The sequence below is a fragment of the Colobus angolensis genome, unplaced genomic scaffold, assembly GCF_000951035.1.
Source record: "Colobus angolensis palliatus isolate OR3802 unplaced genomic scaffold, Cang.pa_1.0 Scaffold27, whole genome shotgun sequence".
Taxonomy (NCBI): domain Eukaryota; kingdom Metazoa; phylum Chordata; class Mammalia; order Primates; family Cercopithecidae; genus Colobus; species Colobus angolensis.
In genome coordinates this window covers 2,565,725-2,583,471 of record NW_012115932.1, presented here as the reverse complement: position 1 = coordinate 2,583,471, position 17,747 = coordinate 2,565,725, and the positions used below count along the sequence as shown (strand labels likewise).

At 38.6% G+C, this 17,747-nt stretch overlaps 1 protein-coding gene across 1 annotated transcript in view; it reads left to right on the top strand.

Moving 5' to 3' along the window:
- EBF1 (early B-cell factor 1) overlaps window positions 1-17,747 on the top strand; it is a 403,442-nt gene that overhangs the window by 314,956 nt on the left and 70,739 nt on the right. The window contains exon 10 of the mRNA XM_011947685.1: window positions 7,760-7,886. Within this exon, the coding sequence (XP_011803075.1) occupies window positions 7,760-7,886 (127 nt within the window). The remainder of the gene's footprint in view (window positions 1-7,759; window positions 7,887-17,747) is intronic.

Here is a 17,747-nt window from a genome sequence, read left to right as displayed (position 1 = left end):
AGATGTAAAGTACATGTACCAGGAATTATGGAAAAACAATAAACAGTCTTATGGAGAGACAGTCATTGTTGTATAATGATGGTCAATTGGCTGACTGGCCACTTCCAGTTGATTCCTTAATCATATTTCTTAACTTTCCTGAAACTTATTTTCCTCCTCTATGAACCCGCTAATAATCATACCTACCCCTTAATACTACAGGATGCAAATCACTGAAAGAGTCTAACATAGTGCTTGACACATGAGAAAAAGACAACAAAAGATCATTATTGTTGAAGTCATTATCAAGGTCATTACCGTCATCAATTTAGTGAGAACTAGAACAACACAAATAATAAAAGCTGCTGGCTCTCAGAGGGGAAAGTAGTTCCCAAGAGTTGCTCTTTCCTCCTGGAATTCTACAACATGTTTCCACTCATGTTTTTAAACACTAGGTACTCTCATTTACCTACCATGTGGACCATACTTTTGATAAGCTGGGAAGTTGTCTAAAAGCCTTGTAGAAGATTTTCCTCTTCCCTGCCCCTCTTCTGGGCTTCCAGACTTTGTGTAGGCTGCCTCTTTGGAGTTCAACATGCACAGCTGCATGATCTACCATGCATTCTCTCTCTTGGTGTCAGCTCTTCTGTCAAGGAGAGGTCCCATTCAAACACCTCCATGTCTGGCTCCATCTCTGTTATGGCCACAGCAGCTTTACTTTGCACCCAGAGGCCACAGTGGGCATATCTTGCCTGGCTAACCCCCCACAGGGTTCTTCAGGTCCTGTGGTCTGAGTCTGGAGCAGGGAAAATGCTCACACAGGCAGCTTAGAGGGAGCAGAAGTGTTGCTGCTGGCGGTCCCTGGCATGCTGACAGCCTCACCTGGGGCCCTGCAGAGATTATGTGTGTTTCATCTTAATGCCACATGGAAAAATTATTTCTTCGGAATATAGTATTAATGCATTTTTATTGTTGAGCGATTGGAGAATTCAGAGAGACATACAGAAGAAAGTAAAATTACCCATACCTCTACCATCTAGAGGTAACTTTTAACATTTTGATGTTTTCCTTTTCTTCTATGCAAATACATATCTGTTTGTTTGTTTGTTTGTTTTTTGAGACGGAGTCTTGCTCAGTCGCCCAGGCTGGAGTGCAGTGGCGCAATCTCAGCTCACTGCAAGCTCCACATCCCGGGTTCACGCCATTCTCCTGCCTCAGCCTCCCAAGTAGCTGAGACTACAGGCGCCTGCCACCACGCCTGGCTATTTTTTTGCATTTTTAGTAGAGATGGGGTTTCACCATGTTAGCCAGGATGGTCTCGATCTCCTGACCTCGTAATCTGCCCGCCTCGGTCTCCCAAAGTGCTGGGATTACAGGTGTGAGCCACCGCACCCAGCCTCTAATTCTTATATAATCACGTGTAATACATATAGTCCCAAACTTACGTTATTACACTTTTTAAATAACATTTTTCTCGTAATAAAAATAATGACTTTATATGTACAAATAAGTTTATTCCGTAAGTATTTACATGATCTGGTGCAAGTTTGGGGAATTTACACACACAGAAATACATACACATAGGAGGAAGAGGCAGACAGAGAAGACAAATCACATCAAATGTTATCAGTCCAAAAATAAACACTCTTACCATTTAGCAAAGATCTTTTGTGGCATACTTTTTAAGTATTAATTTTTAAACCTTTTTTTTTTTTTCATTTCATCTTATTTCTCACTGGAGTTACAGACATTTAGTCATCTTTTTCTTTTTTACCACTTACATGATATACAAGCAGTGGTCTCATGCTCATATTTAGACCTGAGTGCTGAGCCAGTCAGATAACTAATATTAAAAGCAACTTAGGTAGAAAATGAGAGTTGAGTACTATCAGGTTAAGAACAGTAGACTCCCCTGGACTCATGGATAATGATGACGACACCCAGTGGAGTCAATGATTTAGTAGAATTCTGGCCCAATTTATGTAAATATTCCAGAAATATTTTGGAAATATTCTGTATGTAAGTCATTAACTACTTAATTTGTTTATTTTTATTTTTATTTTCTTCTGAGACAGTCTTGCTCTGTTGCCCACGCTGGACAGCAGTGGTGCAATCACGACTCACTGCAACCTTGACTTCCTGGGCTCAAGCAATTCTCCCACTTCAGCCTCCCAAGTAGATGGAACTAGAGGAACATGCCGCCATGCCTGGTTAATTTAAAAAAATCTTTTTTGTAGCGGCGTGGTCTCCCTTTGTTTCTCAGGCTGGTCTCAAATTCTTGGGCTCAAGTGATCCTCCTGCTTCAGCCTCCCAAAGTGTTGAGATTACAGATGTGAGCCATCACACCAGGCCAAGTTAACTACTTTAGAGGTTACAAATGTGAATTAGACTGTGTTCCTGATCTCAGGTAATATCTTATGAGAGAAAGATGTATGGGACAGTATTTATGGCACAAAGCAAAATAGGCTGCTAAGCATTATAGTATCAATATCATAATAGTATAAATTCCTCAAAAATGCAGGCAACTTTGACCCTTAGGATCAGGTAAAACTTACTGGAAGAGGGACCATATGACTAGGGTCTTCAAGAACAAGTAGAATGTCAGTAGAAGAATATTTAGGAAAGAATGGCATGAAGAAAGCAAAACTGTTGGGCAAGGGAATGGTGTTTTCATGTATCCACATGCCTTTTACTCCAGAATGTGGTAAAGCAAAGTGTGAAATGTGCCTAGGAAGGAAAATTGGCCATCAAGCCTTAGTGAACCCTTAATATTATTCTGTCAAGGAGTTTGAACTATGTAGTAGGCAAAGGGGGCAGATGAGAGTTTGGTTTGAGGCAGGGCATAATATGATGAGATTGTATTTGAAGAAAATAATTATGATGGAAAAAGTAGAGGTAGAGGGAGACCATTTAGAAGGCAATTTTTCCTACTATGTAATAGTGTAAGAAAGAGTGACAGCCTGAACAGGAGAAAGAGAAGAAGCACAGAAGAGCCATTGGGGCCCAGTTAGGGGCAGAATCAATATGACTTAAGAAAAATAAAGGAAGAAAAAGAAATTAGGATAACCTCAAGTTTTCTGTTTTGAGTAATTCAAAGGCTAACATTCCTTTAACTGAGACAGGAGACACAAGAACAGGAAATATTTATTTAGAGGTAGTAAGATGATAAATTTAGCTTGGGTCATGTTGAGATTGAGATGGCAAGAAGACTTATTTGGGGGAAATTCTGTTACTCTGTTGCTAATAAAAGTTTGATGCTTGGCCAAAGAGATCAAGTCTACAGGTGTAGATTTGGAAATCAGTTTAGCTGAGGTGGTTGAGCTAATGAGTGAAATCAAGAAGTGCTAGGCAAATAGAGGGGAAGAAAGGACAAAACTTGTGAAATTTCTACAATTAACAAGTTGACAGAGAAGTGGAGCAAATGAAGAAAATCAAAATAACCAGGAATCAATGAGTAAGAGAAGATCTCTGGAAAATACTTCTTTACAGGTATAAGAGACTGGTTTTCATCCTAGTGTTTCAAATAATTTTAGTTAACTTTCCTGACCATCAACTTTTCTCATCTGAAATACATAAACCACAAACATGAGTCTTAAAAATTAGTGAACATGAAAGTGCTTTGGTAAACCATCAGACACTTTGCATGTCTTACATCTTATGATTATTGTCACATAAGAAAATGGAGAGTTCCAAAAAGGGAAAGAGTGTAGTGTCAGATGCTACAGAGTTTCAGAAGAATATTTATTTCTAGCCCAAATTGTTTGACTTATAATTTAAGGAAATTACGTCAAAGAATGAAATCTGTTCTCTAATCACTTAGAACAGTATTTACCAAAGTAATGGGGCATGGGACCTTGGTAGCACAGGAGACAATTTTAGATTTGACACAGACATGAAATAGAAATGAATCACACTGTGAGAAAGTTAGTCTCCTTTTGGTTTCTCTTTTAATCACTCCTTTTGTTTCTCTTTTAATTTTTGTTTTATTCCATAATTCTGATTTTTATTAAAGGGATTAAGTCTCAGGGCAAAGAAGTCTTTAACATTTAACACTAGCTAATCACCCTTTTCAATAAATTTCTTCAGGTTGTCAACAATATCTAGCTAGAATTTATATCATATGAACTTCAAGATTACTAGCTACAATACCTTCTTATTTTGCCGTTGATACCAGTTTTCCAATTATGGTAGTGACATAAAGTTTTCTTTTAAAATAAGTTTTTTAAATAAAAAGATAATCACTTTTTAAAATATTAAGCATGTGATTGTATAGGTGGTATGTAGATATGACAAAACTAAGAAAGTGATAGTCCAATGATAAATGTTCGAAAAACTTAGACTAACCCTCCCTCCTTCTGTTGCTTTGAGTGGCTGCCTTGGGTTCAACCAGGCTGGAATAATGTGTGAAACGTATTTTGTGATTCGTGGGTCCTGAGTTCTACACCCTAGATCTAGACCTTGTCCTTCCTCTAGGATGTTGGGTCAATTTTCAGAGCCACCAGACATTTCTAGATTTTTGTGCCCTTAGCTGTCAAAATAAAAAGATTAGCTTTAAACTATCACTAACATTCCTTCCAGCAATAAATTCTACAGTTCTTTGAGTGATTAGTAAATAAGCCAGTGCTTTCAAATTGATCAAAGTTAGCTAAAATGTTTTTCCTCCATAAGCATCAATATCACGTGTCAGTGCTAGAGATTCTTCCCAGACTAATACTATGCACAGCTAGGAAAACATCAACAAATTTATTCTCTAATTATGATTCAGATTCTACCTCATCTGTGAAGGATTGTTGTTTAGAAGGAATTTCTGCTTTAGTTAGGGCAATTAATTAAAATTGAAAATGAAATTGTAAATGAAAATTTGTTTGCATTTCCTGAGCCTAATGCTTTATGCTAAAGCCTCACTCTCAGTCTGTAGTTTCATTGCAGTCGTATCTAATCAATTTATAAAGCCCATGAATTTTGTTCCTCGGTATAGCAACTCATACATATTAAGTCCCTATACTTAAAAAGAATCTTCATCCATCTATTTACTAATATCTGTCCATCTTTTAAAATTTATTTCCCCTGAGAACAAGGAGTGCATGTGAAGTGTTAACTGGCTGAAAGTTCTTATCAGTATTATTGTGAGTTAATGGTACTCTATATGCCAAGTACACGTTAAAATTAGAAGCATACCTTCTATTTGAAATATAACAACATGGATCATCCTTTACCAAAAGCATGGTGAAGAACCAGGCAATAAATGAAAAATGGAGACAGCATGGGTACAGAAAACACACACACAGTCCTTGGATCAGAAAAAAACTGAGTTTGTTACTACCTTTAAAAAGTTTCCATATGAACAATTTTTTCTCTATGATTACAAAGGAAGTGTTTGTCCCGTGACTTTTTTGAACTGCATCAGTGTTGCCTTTTGCTGTAACTTGCTGTGACAAGGGTAAAGTTGCTTACGCAAGCAACTTAATTTTAAGATTCTGTTTTCTCACCTGAAAAAAAGGATAAAAATACAGTCATTGTTCTGACCCATTAGTGTTTGTATGTAAAATATCCAGCAATGTGGTAGATACCTCCTGGGTACTCAACAAGTGTTTGTTAGTTCCCAACATTGCAGTAACAGTGTCTCAACAATTAACATGCTCTTGATTTGGGGAAGATCATCTTTCACTGCCCTTCAGAGCCTCTTTCTTATCTTATTCTGTCTATATTATTAAACTCGATTTCCTAATCTCCATGCTTACAGATTACACGAGCAAATTAGAAGGTGCTAAGAACAACAGGAAAAAAAAAAAAAAAAGACAAAGAAGCAGAATAACAGAGAAATAATTTCAAAATCTTAGAAACCTGGAGCCATTTAGTACAGGGATAAATAGCTCTTCATGCCTCAACAGTCATTTAGGGCGTTTTTATATTACAGCAAGATATAATATAGGGTATTCTAAATAATGATCTTGATTTACCAAGGGTAAGTTAAATTATATACACTTTGCTTATTTTAAAAAGCATACAATGCATTTTGGAAGAATTGACAATATGAATAGAACTTTTAAGATAATTTTAACTTTTATTTTAGATTTAGGGGGTATAAGTGCACGTTTGTAACATGGGTATATTGATGTTGAGGTTTGGGATACGAATGACCCTGTCATCTAGGTAGTGAGCAATGTACAGATAGTTTTTCAATCTTTGTTCCTTTCCTTCCTTCCCCACTCTAGGAGTCCCCAGTGTCTGTAGTTGCCATGTTTATGTCCATGAGTACCTCCCACTTAGCTCCTACTTATAAGTGAGAACATGCAGTATTTGGTTTTCTGTTCCTGTATAGAACAAAATTTTAAGAAACCTTTTTGTGTGTTTTGCTGGGTAAAACCTTAGCCTTTGAAAATACTAAGCCATGGAGATGAACTCAGTCTTCAGGGGTTCCACATAAGCATGGTCTTACTGAAATATCTTTTGTGCATCTTCAGCAAATAAGCCAAGGCTCCATGTATTCTATGGCAGAGGATAAGGCATTTGTAATTGCTAAGTTAAAATGGTTTTATGTAGCTATGACTTTTTCTTTGTTTCAGAAAGCAACATTTGATATAAATTACTTGTGGGCTTTAGCAGTAACAACTTTCTCAAATTATTTTCTCTAGGACTTGGTGTTAGAACGGTTTATCCAGTTGGGGGACCCATGGGCTGTATCCAGCCTCTCATGGTGTTATCTGTGATTCTCTGGGAAAAACACTTGAACTGGGACTTGTTTGCACATTGAAATAAGGAGCCCTTTCTAAGTTATCCCCATGAGAAAACAGCACAAGCATGTTAGTTTAAACTCATGTATACTGTATAGATTATTCACTGTATGCAGTGGACTCAACACCACAAATGTTGAGCTAACTGCATCTGAAAGGAGTCAAAGAGGACAATTGCAGAATCCCATAGAAAAAGAACATGTAGAATCCAGCACCATCAGAGGTCAACCAGTCAAATACCAGGGCTGGATTTTTCAAAGAACCAGATAATGCCAGTTTTATGGCCATTAATAACATTTTAGTTATGTAAACAAAGATAAGAGTAATAAAAAATAAATTCTGCTTCTTAGTGTAATCTGATTGCCAACAGAGTTCAGAAATGAACTTTCTCATTGTGCACGTGGCGTTGCATAATGGACCAGTGATCATTCCGCAGCCTCCCCAGCCTTCCCTTTCCCTTTCCCTTTTATGGAGAGTCCTTAGTTCTGCCAGATCCATAAGCTATTCCAGGGAGGCAGATTCTTTTCTTTTTCCTGTTAAGCTCTTTGATTGTGCCTCTGGTAGTTAATATACCAAATGGTCTTCAGGAGTACTTCATACCCACACACTGCAGCTAATCAGAGTGCCTTTGCCTACTGTTTCCCTACTTCTGTGTTTTCCACATGTTGACGGGCTCAGTTCAAACACCAGGCCTATCAACTTCTGGAGAGGCATGGCAAGGCTGGGCTCTGATTTGGTCTGCTTCAGAGATTTTCCAAAGGATATCCTGTAGTAGATAAATCATTTCATTAGGCCAGGTTCCCTGTTCAAACCAGGAAGCAGAGGGCCTGCCATGTAGGAAAACCCAGATAATGTCGTTATGGCTATACTCAGAGCATTTGTAAATATTGTTGTCAGTGTCTTTCACGCAGGTTCCATCAAGATTGGATTTAAACATAGACAGGTTAATTATGTGTTTTAAAGCTTTGTTTATGGAGAGCTGTTAGGAAGACTGTGAAGTTTTAAATATTGAAATGACAATTTCCCCCCCCAAATGTCTCCTCCAGTTGATCACTCCTCATGCCATCCGTGTGCAGACCCCTCCTCGGCACATCCCTGGTGTTGTGGAAGTCACACTGTCCTACAAATCTAAGCAGTTCTGCAAAGGAACACCAGGCAGATTCATTTACACAGGTAAGAACCACTGCAGATGGTGAGCACAGAACTGCCTTGGGCTTATGGGGTCTTTCCCCTTGTCTTCTATGTATAAAAGCATATATTTTATTTTAAAATCTAGTTAAAGTCTGCTTTCTTTCTTCATTTTACCATATGTATGAGCAAACATGGTGCTTTTATTATTGTATTAAGAATTCATCTAGGTGTCCATGCTGAATGGCAGGATCTGTTGAAATAACTGGTTGGATACCTAAAGATGCCACGTGAAAAATAAGTGAAGGGGAAAAGAGGTGTAGATAATCCTGAGTTTCTGGATGTTAAGCCACCTTGTTAGGGTTTGTTTGCTTTATGGAGTAGGGTTGTGCTTTCAGGAACAGTACGTCTTTCCTCTAGGCTGTTCACCGCATTTGTATTACATACAATTGGTAGTTTTCATGTTTAATTCTGGGTTGGTGCCTTCTTTCCAAGTATGCTGCATTTTTATCCTCCCAAAACAGCCTTGGCACATGGATCCGCCTTGCGGCAACAAGCTGGGGTTTCAGAGTGAATGTGAATTCCCTCCCATCAGACAGAGAGAACCAGGCAGCATCTCTGTGGAATTACATCACGTATAAAGGCTGAAAGATCCCTAGATTGTAAAGTGCAAACCAGACACCCAGGGATCTTTTACAATTCACATTCTGCTACAGTAGGTCTAGGCAGAACCTGAGATCCTGTGGTTCTTAAGAGCTCCCAGGTGAGGCTGATGCTGCTGGTCAAAGAACCACAGGTGCAGTGCGGTTCTGGGTCCTCTGCTTAGTGTCAGTTATCCTTGGATAGTGGTAACTGTCTCCACGAACTGGTCCCAGGTTTCCTTTTCCATTCAGTAAAAGACCACAAGGCCAGACTAAGTACAGAGCGGAAGTTGCTTTTACACAAAGAGATAACAGAGCAGTGACTGGATAACAGTTAACAAATCGTAATTATAACAATACAATTAAATGGACGATTTTTATTTTTCTGTGACATTTTACTTCAGAGCATCTTTCCATTGTATTTCAATATGAGGAGTAAAACCAAACGTACTTCTTAGTCACCCAGTTTCTCTCTCTCTCCCTTGAAATTATAAAAACAATTAATGTATCCTGACCCTTGGAAATGCCTCCCAGCCCTTTAAACAAAATGCAGGTTTGGTGCCTGCCTGACGATTAGTTTTAGTTAATTGAAAATTATAGGATTGACCCAAGAGGAAAATTTTGTTTGCACTCCAATCACTTTTACAAATTAAGGAAAATTACCGCAATTTTGTTTAGCTAAGGTTTCACACTGAGTTCAAGAAATTAGCTCAGCCATCCCAACAAAGTCAGCACTTTGTTAGTGAGCACTTGAAAAAATAATAGTCTATCTGGAGTTTTGTGGTGTATACAAACGAAGCATAGAGAAAACTATGATGCTTTACAGAAGTAGGCCAAGTGTTTTTAATTAGGCTCATTGGTTCAGCATAAGTTTTGAGGAACAATCAAACTAGCAGATTAGCTGTTTCTTTTAAAGCTAGGATTTCTTGCCATTCATTTTTCCCATGAGAACTTCCACATAGCAGTGTGTGTGTGTGTGTGTGTGCGCGCGCGCGTGTGTGTTTTACAAGTCTCATTATGGGGCTGCAGGAAAAGGACCAATTGAAACTCCTGATACTGTAACATTCCCCAGCATCATTCCAATGGATGGGAGTTTTTCACAATGTTCCCCACTGAACTCGGTGTTCTGGAACATATTTCAAAACCACAGAGGCCAAATGTTTTCTCTGAGAAGTTTGGACTCTGTTTTTGGCCGAAAACATTAGGCCTCGCTGGCTGCTTATTTACTCAGCTATTAAGAACAAGAAAAGGAGAAGAAAAAGAAGAAAATGCTTGTGTGGTGGGAGGTACAGGAGGCAATCAGGCATGGTTTCCGCTTTGGTGACAACGTCCCTGCCCATTAATGGTTCCATTTTGTGGTCAGGTCTCATTTAGAAGAAATTATTTTTAATCAGTCTTCAACAAAATATCCCCTAGAGCCACCTGGCCATAAAAGTTAGAAAAAAAAAAAAAAAACCCTCATTAAATTACTTAAGTTCTCAAAAGAAAAGAGCTAGGGATCCATCAATATTTGGAGGTTTTTTAAACACTAAAAAAAAAAAAAAAAAATTGCCATCAATTTAAGAAATCACGTCTTAGAAAATCTGTATCACACTGGAATTAAGATAAAAGTGTCGGATTTTCAAGTCTAGAAAAGTAGTTAAGGATAAGAGCAATAAGTTGGCGCATATGCACATGTGTACATCTGTGAGAAATTTAAGGTATGAAAAAATGCTTCTGGTGATCTGGCCTCAAACTGTGGGCACCAGATAAGAAACTTTTTTTTTTTTTTAAAGCATTCTAGGAGAGAGTTCTAACCTCTCCCCATATTGGAAAAATAAAAATCTGAAGAAATTGGCACAACGCTTTCCCCTCTGGTATAGTTACTTGGCTGTTAACAGTTATTATGACATCACATCATTTCTAACGAAAGGGAATCTGTGTTCATTGGTGACCTATGCACAGACCTTTTGATCATTAGCATTAAATGCCTCCACCATGCGTTACTTGTTCATGGCTGGGGCTACTGGCCTCTGTGATTCACTCAGTTTACCTCTACTGTCACCACTTACTAGTAAGGGTATAGCGATGGCTCATAAAACTTCTCTGTTCTTTGTATCCAAACAACTGCTCGGATCATTGTAAATGTACAGCACCCCTCCTTTGTCCACCCACAGAAGTTCACACTTCATTTTCTTTAACATCCACAGTATTTCAAGATGTGAGACTTGGTTTTCTGGATTGGGTGAGCTAACCCTCTTATTTCTTAGTGAAATATCACTTGGAATTTTTCCCTTGAAAAATATTATTGAGCTGAAGAGTAACACCCCAAACTAAGGCCTTATTGCTGTTTTTAAAGTATGCAAGAGAGAGTTGGCATTTGTAGGTGTGAATGTCTCTAAAAGTCGACAACATTAAAAAGAAGAAAAAAGGCAGGAACAGCATGGCCTAATTTATACTAATAAAGGCAGACCTTTTGGGGAGGGAAGAATCTGACGAAGCACAGATTGCCTGCAAGCTGACTCCACTTGTAAGGATGGTAAGCAAGCATACATCTCTCCCTCATTGGTCCTTCAGACCAGAGACGCACGAGGAATCCACAGCTGCTAGTGTGCCATGCCCCTGTGTTTGTCCAATCAGAGTCACAGACTCTGGAAAGTGAATCCTGACTGGATTAGAAGCAGAAAAGCTCACTAGCACTTTCTAGATCTTACTTTATTGTGTCCAGTTATTCTTATGCAAATGTAGGGCAAGGCTGACTTTAATTTTCAATAAATGTCTTCTAAGAGAAGAAAATACAAATGCTATCTAATCACAGGATTGATTTCAAAGCACTATCATCGTTTCTGGTCAGTCAGTCCAGTGGGAATTAAATCCACTATAACCTCACTGCCATGTAAGGGCTCTCCCTAATGCCGTTATTATTCTCACAGCTTGTTTTCTTGAAGTTGTTATGTCTTTAAGTGACTTGGATCCTTTAGAATCGTGATCTCTCCTGCTAAGCCCTAAGTAGTCTTGGAAGCTAATAAAAGACTCTTAGGCACCTTTAGCTGCTTCCTCAAAGTTTTGTATTTGGTTTTCCTGGTGAGAAGTGGCCAATTTCAAATGCATGTTTTGCTTTCATTCTAGTTATTTTTCTGTAAAAGAAGTCTCTGTATCTCAGGGAATATATGACTGGAAGAATGGGCCACCAAGGCAAGGTTTGAGCAGCCTAGGGGTACCCTGAGAGCTGTACACCACCTGACCCCCCAAAAGTTGGTGAAAACCCTGATGAATGATCATCTAACAACTCAGATGTCTGGTTAGGTCACTTATCAGATCTTTTCTACCACTAACTTTTCCAATTCTAAACATTTTTCACCCAATTTCCTGTTCCTGTGGAAGGACTAACCCACATTCCTGTGTATTAGCCTGTGAACTAACTTCAAAATGAGAATTCTTTGTGGAAATACTTCCTGTTTGTACCTTATGCCCAAAATAACTCCACATCCCTTGCCAATGCATAACACATTGCTTTGCACGTAGGAGGGGCTATTTTGTCTGCATATGCTCTGTGGAACTTGACTGCTTTTACTATGACTTTTATGTTTTCTGTTTCTTTCTCCCTATCCCTCTTATTTTCTTGTTGCTCTCCCATCTCTCCTATCTCCCTTTCTCCTTCCTCTCTCTTTTCTTTACTCCCCTTATCCTTTCCTCCCTCACTCCTAAGGGGATAGTACCTCACGTACTGATTGAGTGCTTAGGTTCAAGATGATGGATATAGATTGAATTCTCAGATCTACCATTTACTAAAGAGGTTATCCTTGGGACATCATATGATGCCTCTAAACCACAGTCACCTTATCTTTATAAGGAAATAATAATATTACCTTACTGGGTTTGTTTTTAGGATCAGGGAAACACATGTAAAGTTTTAGGATCACGGAACTGTATTTAGCATGAGGCTAGATACTAGTAGTTTCCATTAATAAATGGTGCCCACTATGATTCATTCCTTTGTTTCTGAGCCCCTACCAGGAATAACTATTTTCCATGGATTGTTTATCATCCTTGTCCTCTTCCTAGAAATCTAAGAAATGTCTTTTGGGATTTTTAGTAACACAACTATAGGCATCAGTTTAAAGAAACAACACCCATCAACCCCAAATAAAAGGAGCAAAGTGTAAACAAAGTAGCAAGAAAAAGAAATGCATAAGTGTAAATGTAATAATTTGCTTAAAACAAATATTTTCGCAGGAATGCATCACACAGCTAATAAGTTCTCTGGTGTTAACGTTTTTAGAGAACAACACATGCTTGTTCTCTTATTTCTATCTCAGCCCCTCCTCTGGAGGTCCTAGCAACAGGAGTACAGCCTATCACCAACTCTCTTCAAAAGTATTTAGGTTATAATCAGCTTCAACCCCAGCTTCCAGATTTTTCACCAGAAAGCTGTTTCTCATTCTTGGAAACCTCCTCCACAAAATGAAGGCTGCCACTTTGGGCTTGAACAAAGTCATCAGTTTTAGGGAAGAAGTGGAGAGTTTGCACCTAATGGATCTCCTGCAATTTAGCCTTTTCTTACATAAATTCTTTGTTACAGTACACTTCTGAAAAGCCACTTTCATGTCATTACCCTGCGGAGAAACCTTCCGTCTTTGCTCACTGTATGTAGTAAGATGTAGCCCAAGTCCCGATGTTTGGCTCACTGTGCTCTGGGGCTAGGGCTTATGATGCTCCAGTCAAACCAGTTTCCTTGCTGTGCCTCCAGCTCACTTTAGCTACTTTGGATATGGTGATTCACCTGAAGGATCCAGTTCAAACTCTTACCTCTCTAAAGTGTTCTCAGACCACCTTGGTATAGTGTACTGAGCCCTGGGCTGACAGCAATGAGTCTTGCATTGTATCCCAGCTTTGCTACTCACTAGCTATGAGACCTAGGACAAGTTGCTTACGCTCCGGAACTGACTTTGGTGCTCCCTGTAACTCATCTTGATTGACTGGGAGAGTCTCTGTCCTTGAATCTCTTTTGCCCCATGTGCTAAAACCATCCCATTCATCATTCACTTCCTTTTGTCCTTAGCTCTCTTGTTCTGTTCGTAGACAAATCATAAAAAGTCCATAAGCTTCATGAAGAAAGAGAAACTCTTCCTCAATCTTATTTTATATACTATGTTGAAACGATTTGGCTCGGCATTTTACTTGCAATAGGTGCTAATAATTGATTGACATATTGCCCAGGATCAATGGGTCTTCATTGATTTTTGTGCTCTGGATAATATGGAATGTAAATAAGAGCTGTTAATTAAGAATCTGTCCCTTTCTACTTGAAGTTTTACATTCATAGAAGATAGTTTGTTTAAATGAAAAAATGAGATTTGGCTTGTAAATACTTTTCATTTTCTTATCTGTAAAATGGAGCTATTTTAATAGTACCTTCATCTAAGGAGTAAAAGGGTTAATGTATGTAATGCAATCCTGAGAGTACCTGGTCCAGTATGAGTGCTCCCCAAAAGTAAGTGAGAAAAGCAGATAGTGGGTATATGTTTTTTTGAAAATACAAAAAACTAGTCATTAGAGTTTGATGTTATGTATGTGCCAGCTTTGATTATGTTTAAATACATTGTTTCTTTCTAGGCATTAAGAATAGGAATAAAAATACCTGTGTTCTGTTCTGATTTTACCACTTCCTTTTGTTACTTCATTCATTCACCTCACAAATGTTTGTGGATTGCCTGTCCTATTCTAGGCAATGTTCTAAAGCAGTTCTAGGCCAAGTCCTAAAACAATGTTGAGCAAAACCAGACACAATCCCTGTTTTCTTTATTTTAAAGACTAAGAGGAAAATGGATGTTCATAAGTTTACTATTTCAAACCTGGTACGTGTCCAGAAAGACAGAAATAGTACTTTTGATCAGCACATAATAAAGGAGCCCTGACCAGTCAGTTAGAGATATTTCTCTACAGGAAAAATTGCATGAGCTGAAGTTTGAAGGATGACAACGAGCTAATCCAACAATCAGTGAAGGGTGGGGGTAGCATGGGGTTGGAGAATGAGCCTTCCAGCAGAGGGAGCAAATGAGAAGGCCCTAGATGGGAGGAAACACGGTACCTTGGAAGACTGTAAGAATTGCCATGAGGCTGACAAATCAAGAGGGAGGAGGAGAACTGTGAGAGAGAAGGCTGTGAGAAGTAGGCGGGACATGTGTATGTAAAACCTTATGAGCCATGGGGAGGAGTTTGGTTGTTACCTTAAGAACAATGGACAGTTTTGAAGTGTCTGAAACGACAGGTGGATGTGACCAGGTTTACATTTTGGGAACAAACTAACTCTGGCTTCAAGAAGCATAGGAGACCAGAATGTATCTTGGAAGACCTCTTAGGAGGTCGTTGCAGTAGTCTGGGAAGGAGGTTTGGTGACTGATTTGGGTGGCAATCAGTGGAGATGGAACGGAGTGAGAGGAATCAAGAGGAATTTAAGAGGAAAAATGGAAAGGACTTTGAGATGGGTTAGATGTAGGGATGAGGGAGACAGAGGGGTTAAAGCTGCTAGATTTTCGTCTTCCTCAACTTAATGGTAGGGCCATCATTTTCTGTGCGTCCCAAGGATCTTGTGAGTATCAATGAAAAAATGGCCATGAAAATATTTTGCACAGCGTAATATTCTATACATATGTTAATTGCTATAAAGACAAGCCTCAGCAAACTCAGGAAGAATTGCAGAAAGGAAGGCAAGAATGTGTTTTCTTTTTTGTCAGATTGTTTTCACTTAGGATTCAGCCGAAAGACGGCTGGGTAATGAATACTTGACTAGCAGCTCTGCTTTAGCAGTGTCCTAATTGGAATAGACCCAACAAGAAAGAAAAATTCACAGGCTGCTCCTGTCCACATGTCTTAAATATTACTCCAAATGAACCATTTACACACAAAGAAAAGAATTCAAGACAGAGGGAGTGTTTATTCTTTTTGCTTTTGTGATACAAAGGGTAGGTCCCAAGCTTCTTTTTTTTTTCCCCCACAAAATATGATTTTTCCTGATGAGATGTATGCTGATGTGATCGGTGATTCTGAATCTGCTGGCATTTGTACAGTTAAATACTGTTGGTGCCATAATGGGAACAATAACAACAACAAAAGTCACTGAAAGTAACCATTGTACTTCTATGACAGCTATAAAATGAGAGCCGTTTCTGCAAAGAATAAAGCTGGTCTGAAGGAAGCATATTATTTTGCATATTTTACGTATATACTTTCCAAGAAATATGACCTTTATTTCCTATTTGGAGTGGAGTGTAATCAGGACTTGAGTAGCTAGTATAACAGGATCATTAAAAGGGATATTTTCACTGACATTAGAGGTCTAAATAGCCACGAGGCCTTATATACAACCTTGGCTTTTTCCTGTCTACCCAGAGTTAATAAGTGATACGGCCAGGAGAGAGATAAATCACAGAAATCCCTGTCCAAAGAAAACATATTGACTACAGCCAAGCAAATAACAGACCATAACCAACGGTGCCATTCATCATCCATGTAATAGGGATATAAAGTATTTCCTACCAATGAAGCCGTATAGTAGGAAGAGGCAGATAAGCTCGCCCAATCTAAGGCATGAGATTTGGTTATTAAGGAACATGAACTATTTGTCACATGGCTTTAATCTTTAAGATGTGTTGCCATTTCTCAACTATAAATTTCTGGTAAGGGATTAGAAAGCTATTAACAATAAAGGTAGGAACTGAGCTGTATATGTATTCTTGCCAATGTAATGCAACATTGTAAAGTTTTGAACCTCTAATCTTTTTAGTATGATATAACATGATTTGGTTTTCAAAGCCAATAAACTACTTGGAAGTATTCAAGCTTTTTTTTTTTTTTTAAACCGAGCATCATGATAAATTAACCCTTCAGCTTTTCACTATATAACTATCTTGAAACTTTCTCTAATATTGTGGAATAGGAGGAGGAAGCAGAACTCTAAATTTCTTTTCCTCTTTTCCTAAGATGTATTCCAAATGTTTGATGGAGGATTATTCGTTTTTCTTATCTGTGTTTGCAGTGATGTGGATGCCAGTCCTGTTCATTGTTAAAGTTAACTGAGAGGCGTGGAACCCACTAGGGCATTCACTCTTGTTTTTCAGTCTTTATTGCAAAGTTATACATATTGATTTCAGATCATTTAGGAAGCACCAATAAAACATAATTAAAATATTATTGAAATTGCCTACCTTCCTATCAGTTTCTTCTAACATAAACACTCAATAAACATGAGCTATTAATATTGTTTAATGATATATATTTTGCGGTATTTCTCCTATGCATATATGTGACTTATTACCATAATAGAGTTACATCTTACATCATATCTTTTTCATTTGAAAATACATAAATATCAGGGAGTTATGAATTTAAAACAACTTTTAGTCACTGTTAATCCTCTTATGCCCCAGCAGAACCTTGTAATGAGATATATCATTATCTTCATATTAAAGCATAGCCACCTGGAATTTGGGTTCTCCTCTCTTTTTCTTTCTGAAAATCTCACAGCACAGGGTCAATAAGTCCTACACATGGATTATCTGGGGTCAGGATCTGAAATTTATCAGCCATCCCCAACTGAGTGGGTGTGTGTTGCTCCAAGGACCCGATGTCCTGAGAGCTTGGGACCAACTCCCAAAAGCATTTGGCTATATAGGGTGGCACTGCTTCTGTTTTCAAGCTGAACAACCTCCAAGGTAAGTGGATTCCATAATCACACTGTCCCGCTTCCCGGGACCCACCACGTGCTGTGCTTTTTATAAGTTAGAATGGAACTCATCTAAAACCCTAATGATATCTGAAACGTAATCAAATCCAAAATTGTAACAAAAAGTAGGTAAATGTAAGTCCCTCTCTGATCCTCTGTAGGCTAGCAGCATTTCCTGCTAGAGCTTTGAGTTCCTCCTTTCTCTCCCCGCTCTTCTGGTTTTCCACTTCAGTGGGCTTTTGACATTTGTTAACTTTTCTCCTGTTGTTCTCTCCTATTCCACACCTTTTTTTTCACATGAACTCTATCTTTTCTCTCAGTCTTCTTGTTCTCTACAATTGCTAAATGTAAAGGAATCCCCCACCCCCACCCCCTGCACCACCACTGAGAATCTGTTAAGACAAGCTCTATTATTAGCCTATTTTTAAGACCAAAAATCTCAGGTGAAGTGACTTCCTGGGTTATTTAGTAAGTGGAGGAGCCAGGACTTGGACCCTGGTGAAGGGTACCAGAGCCTGTCCTGAGTAAGCCTCCTGGCATGCTACTTTACCTTGTTAATGT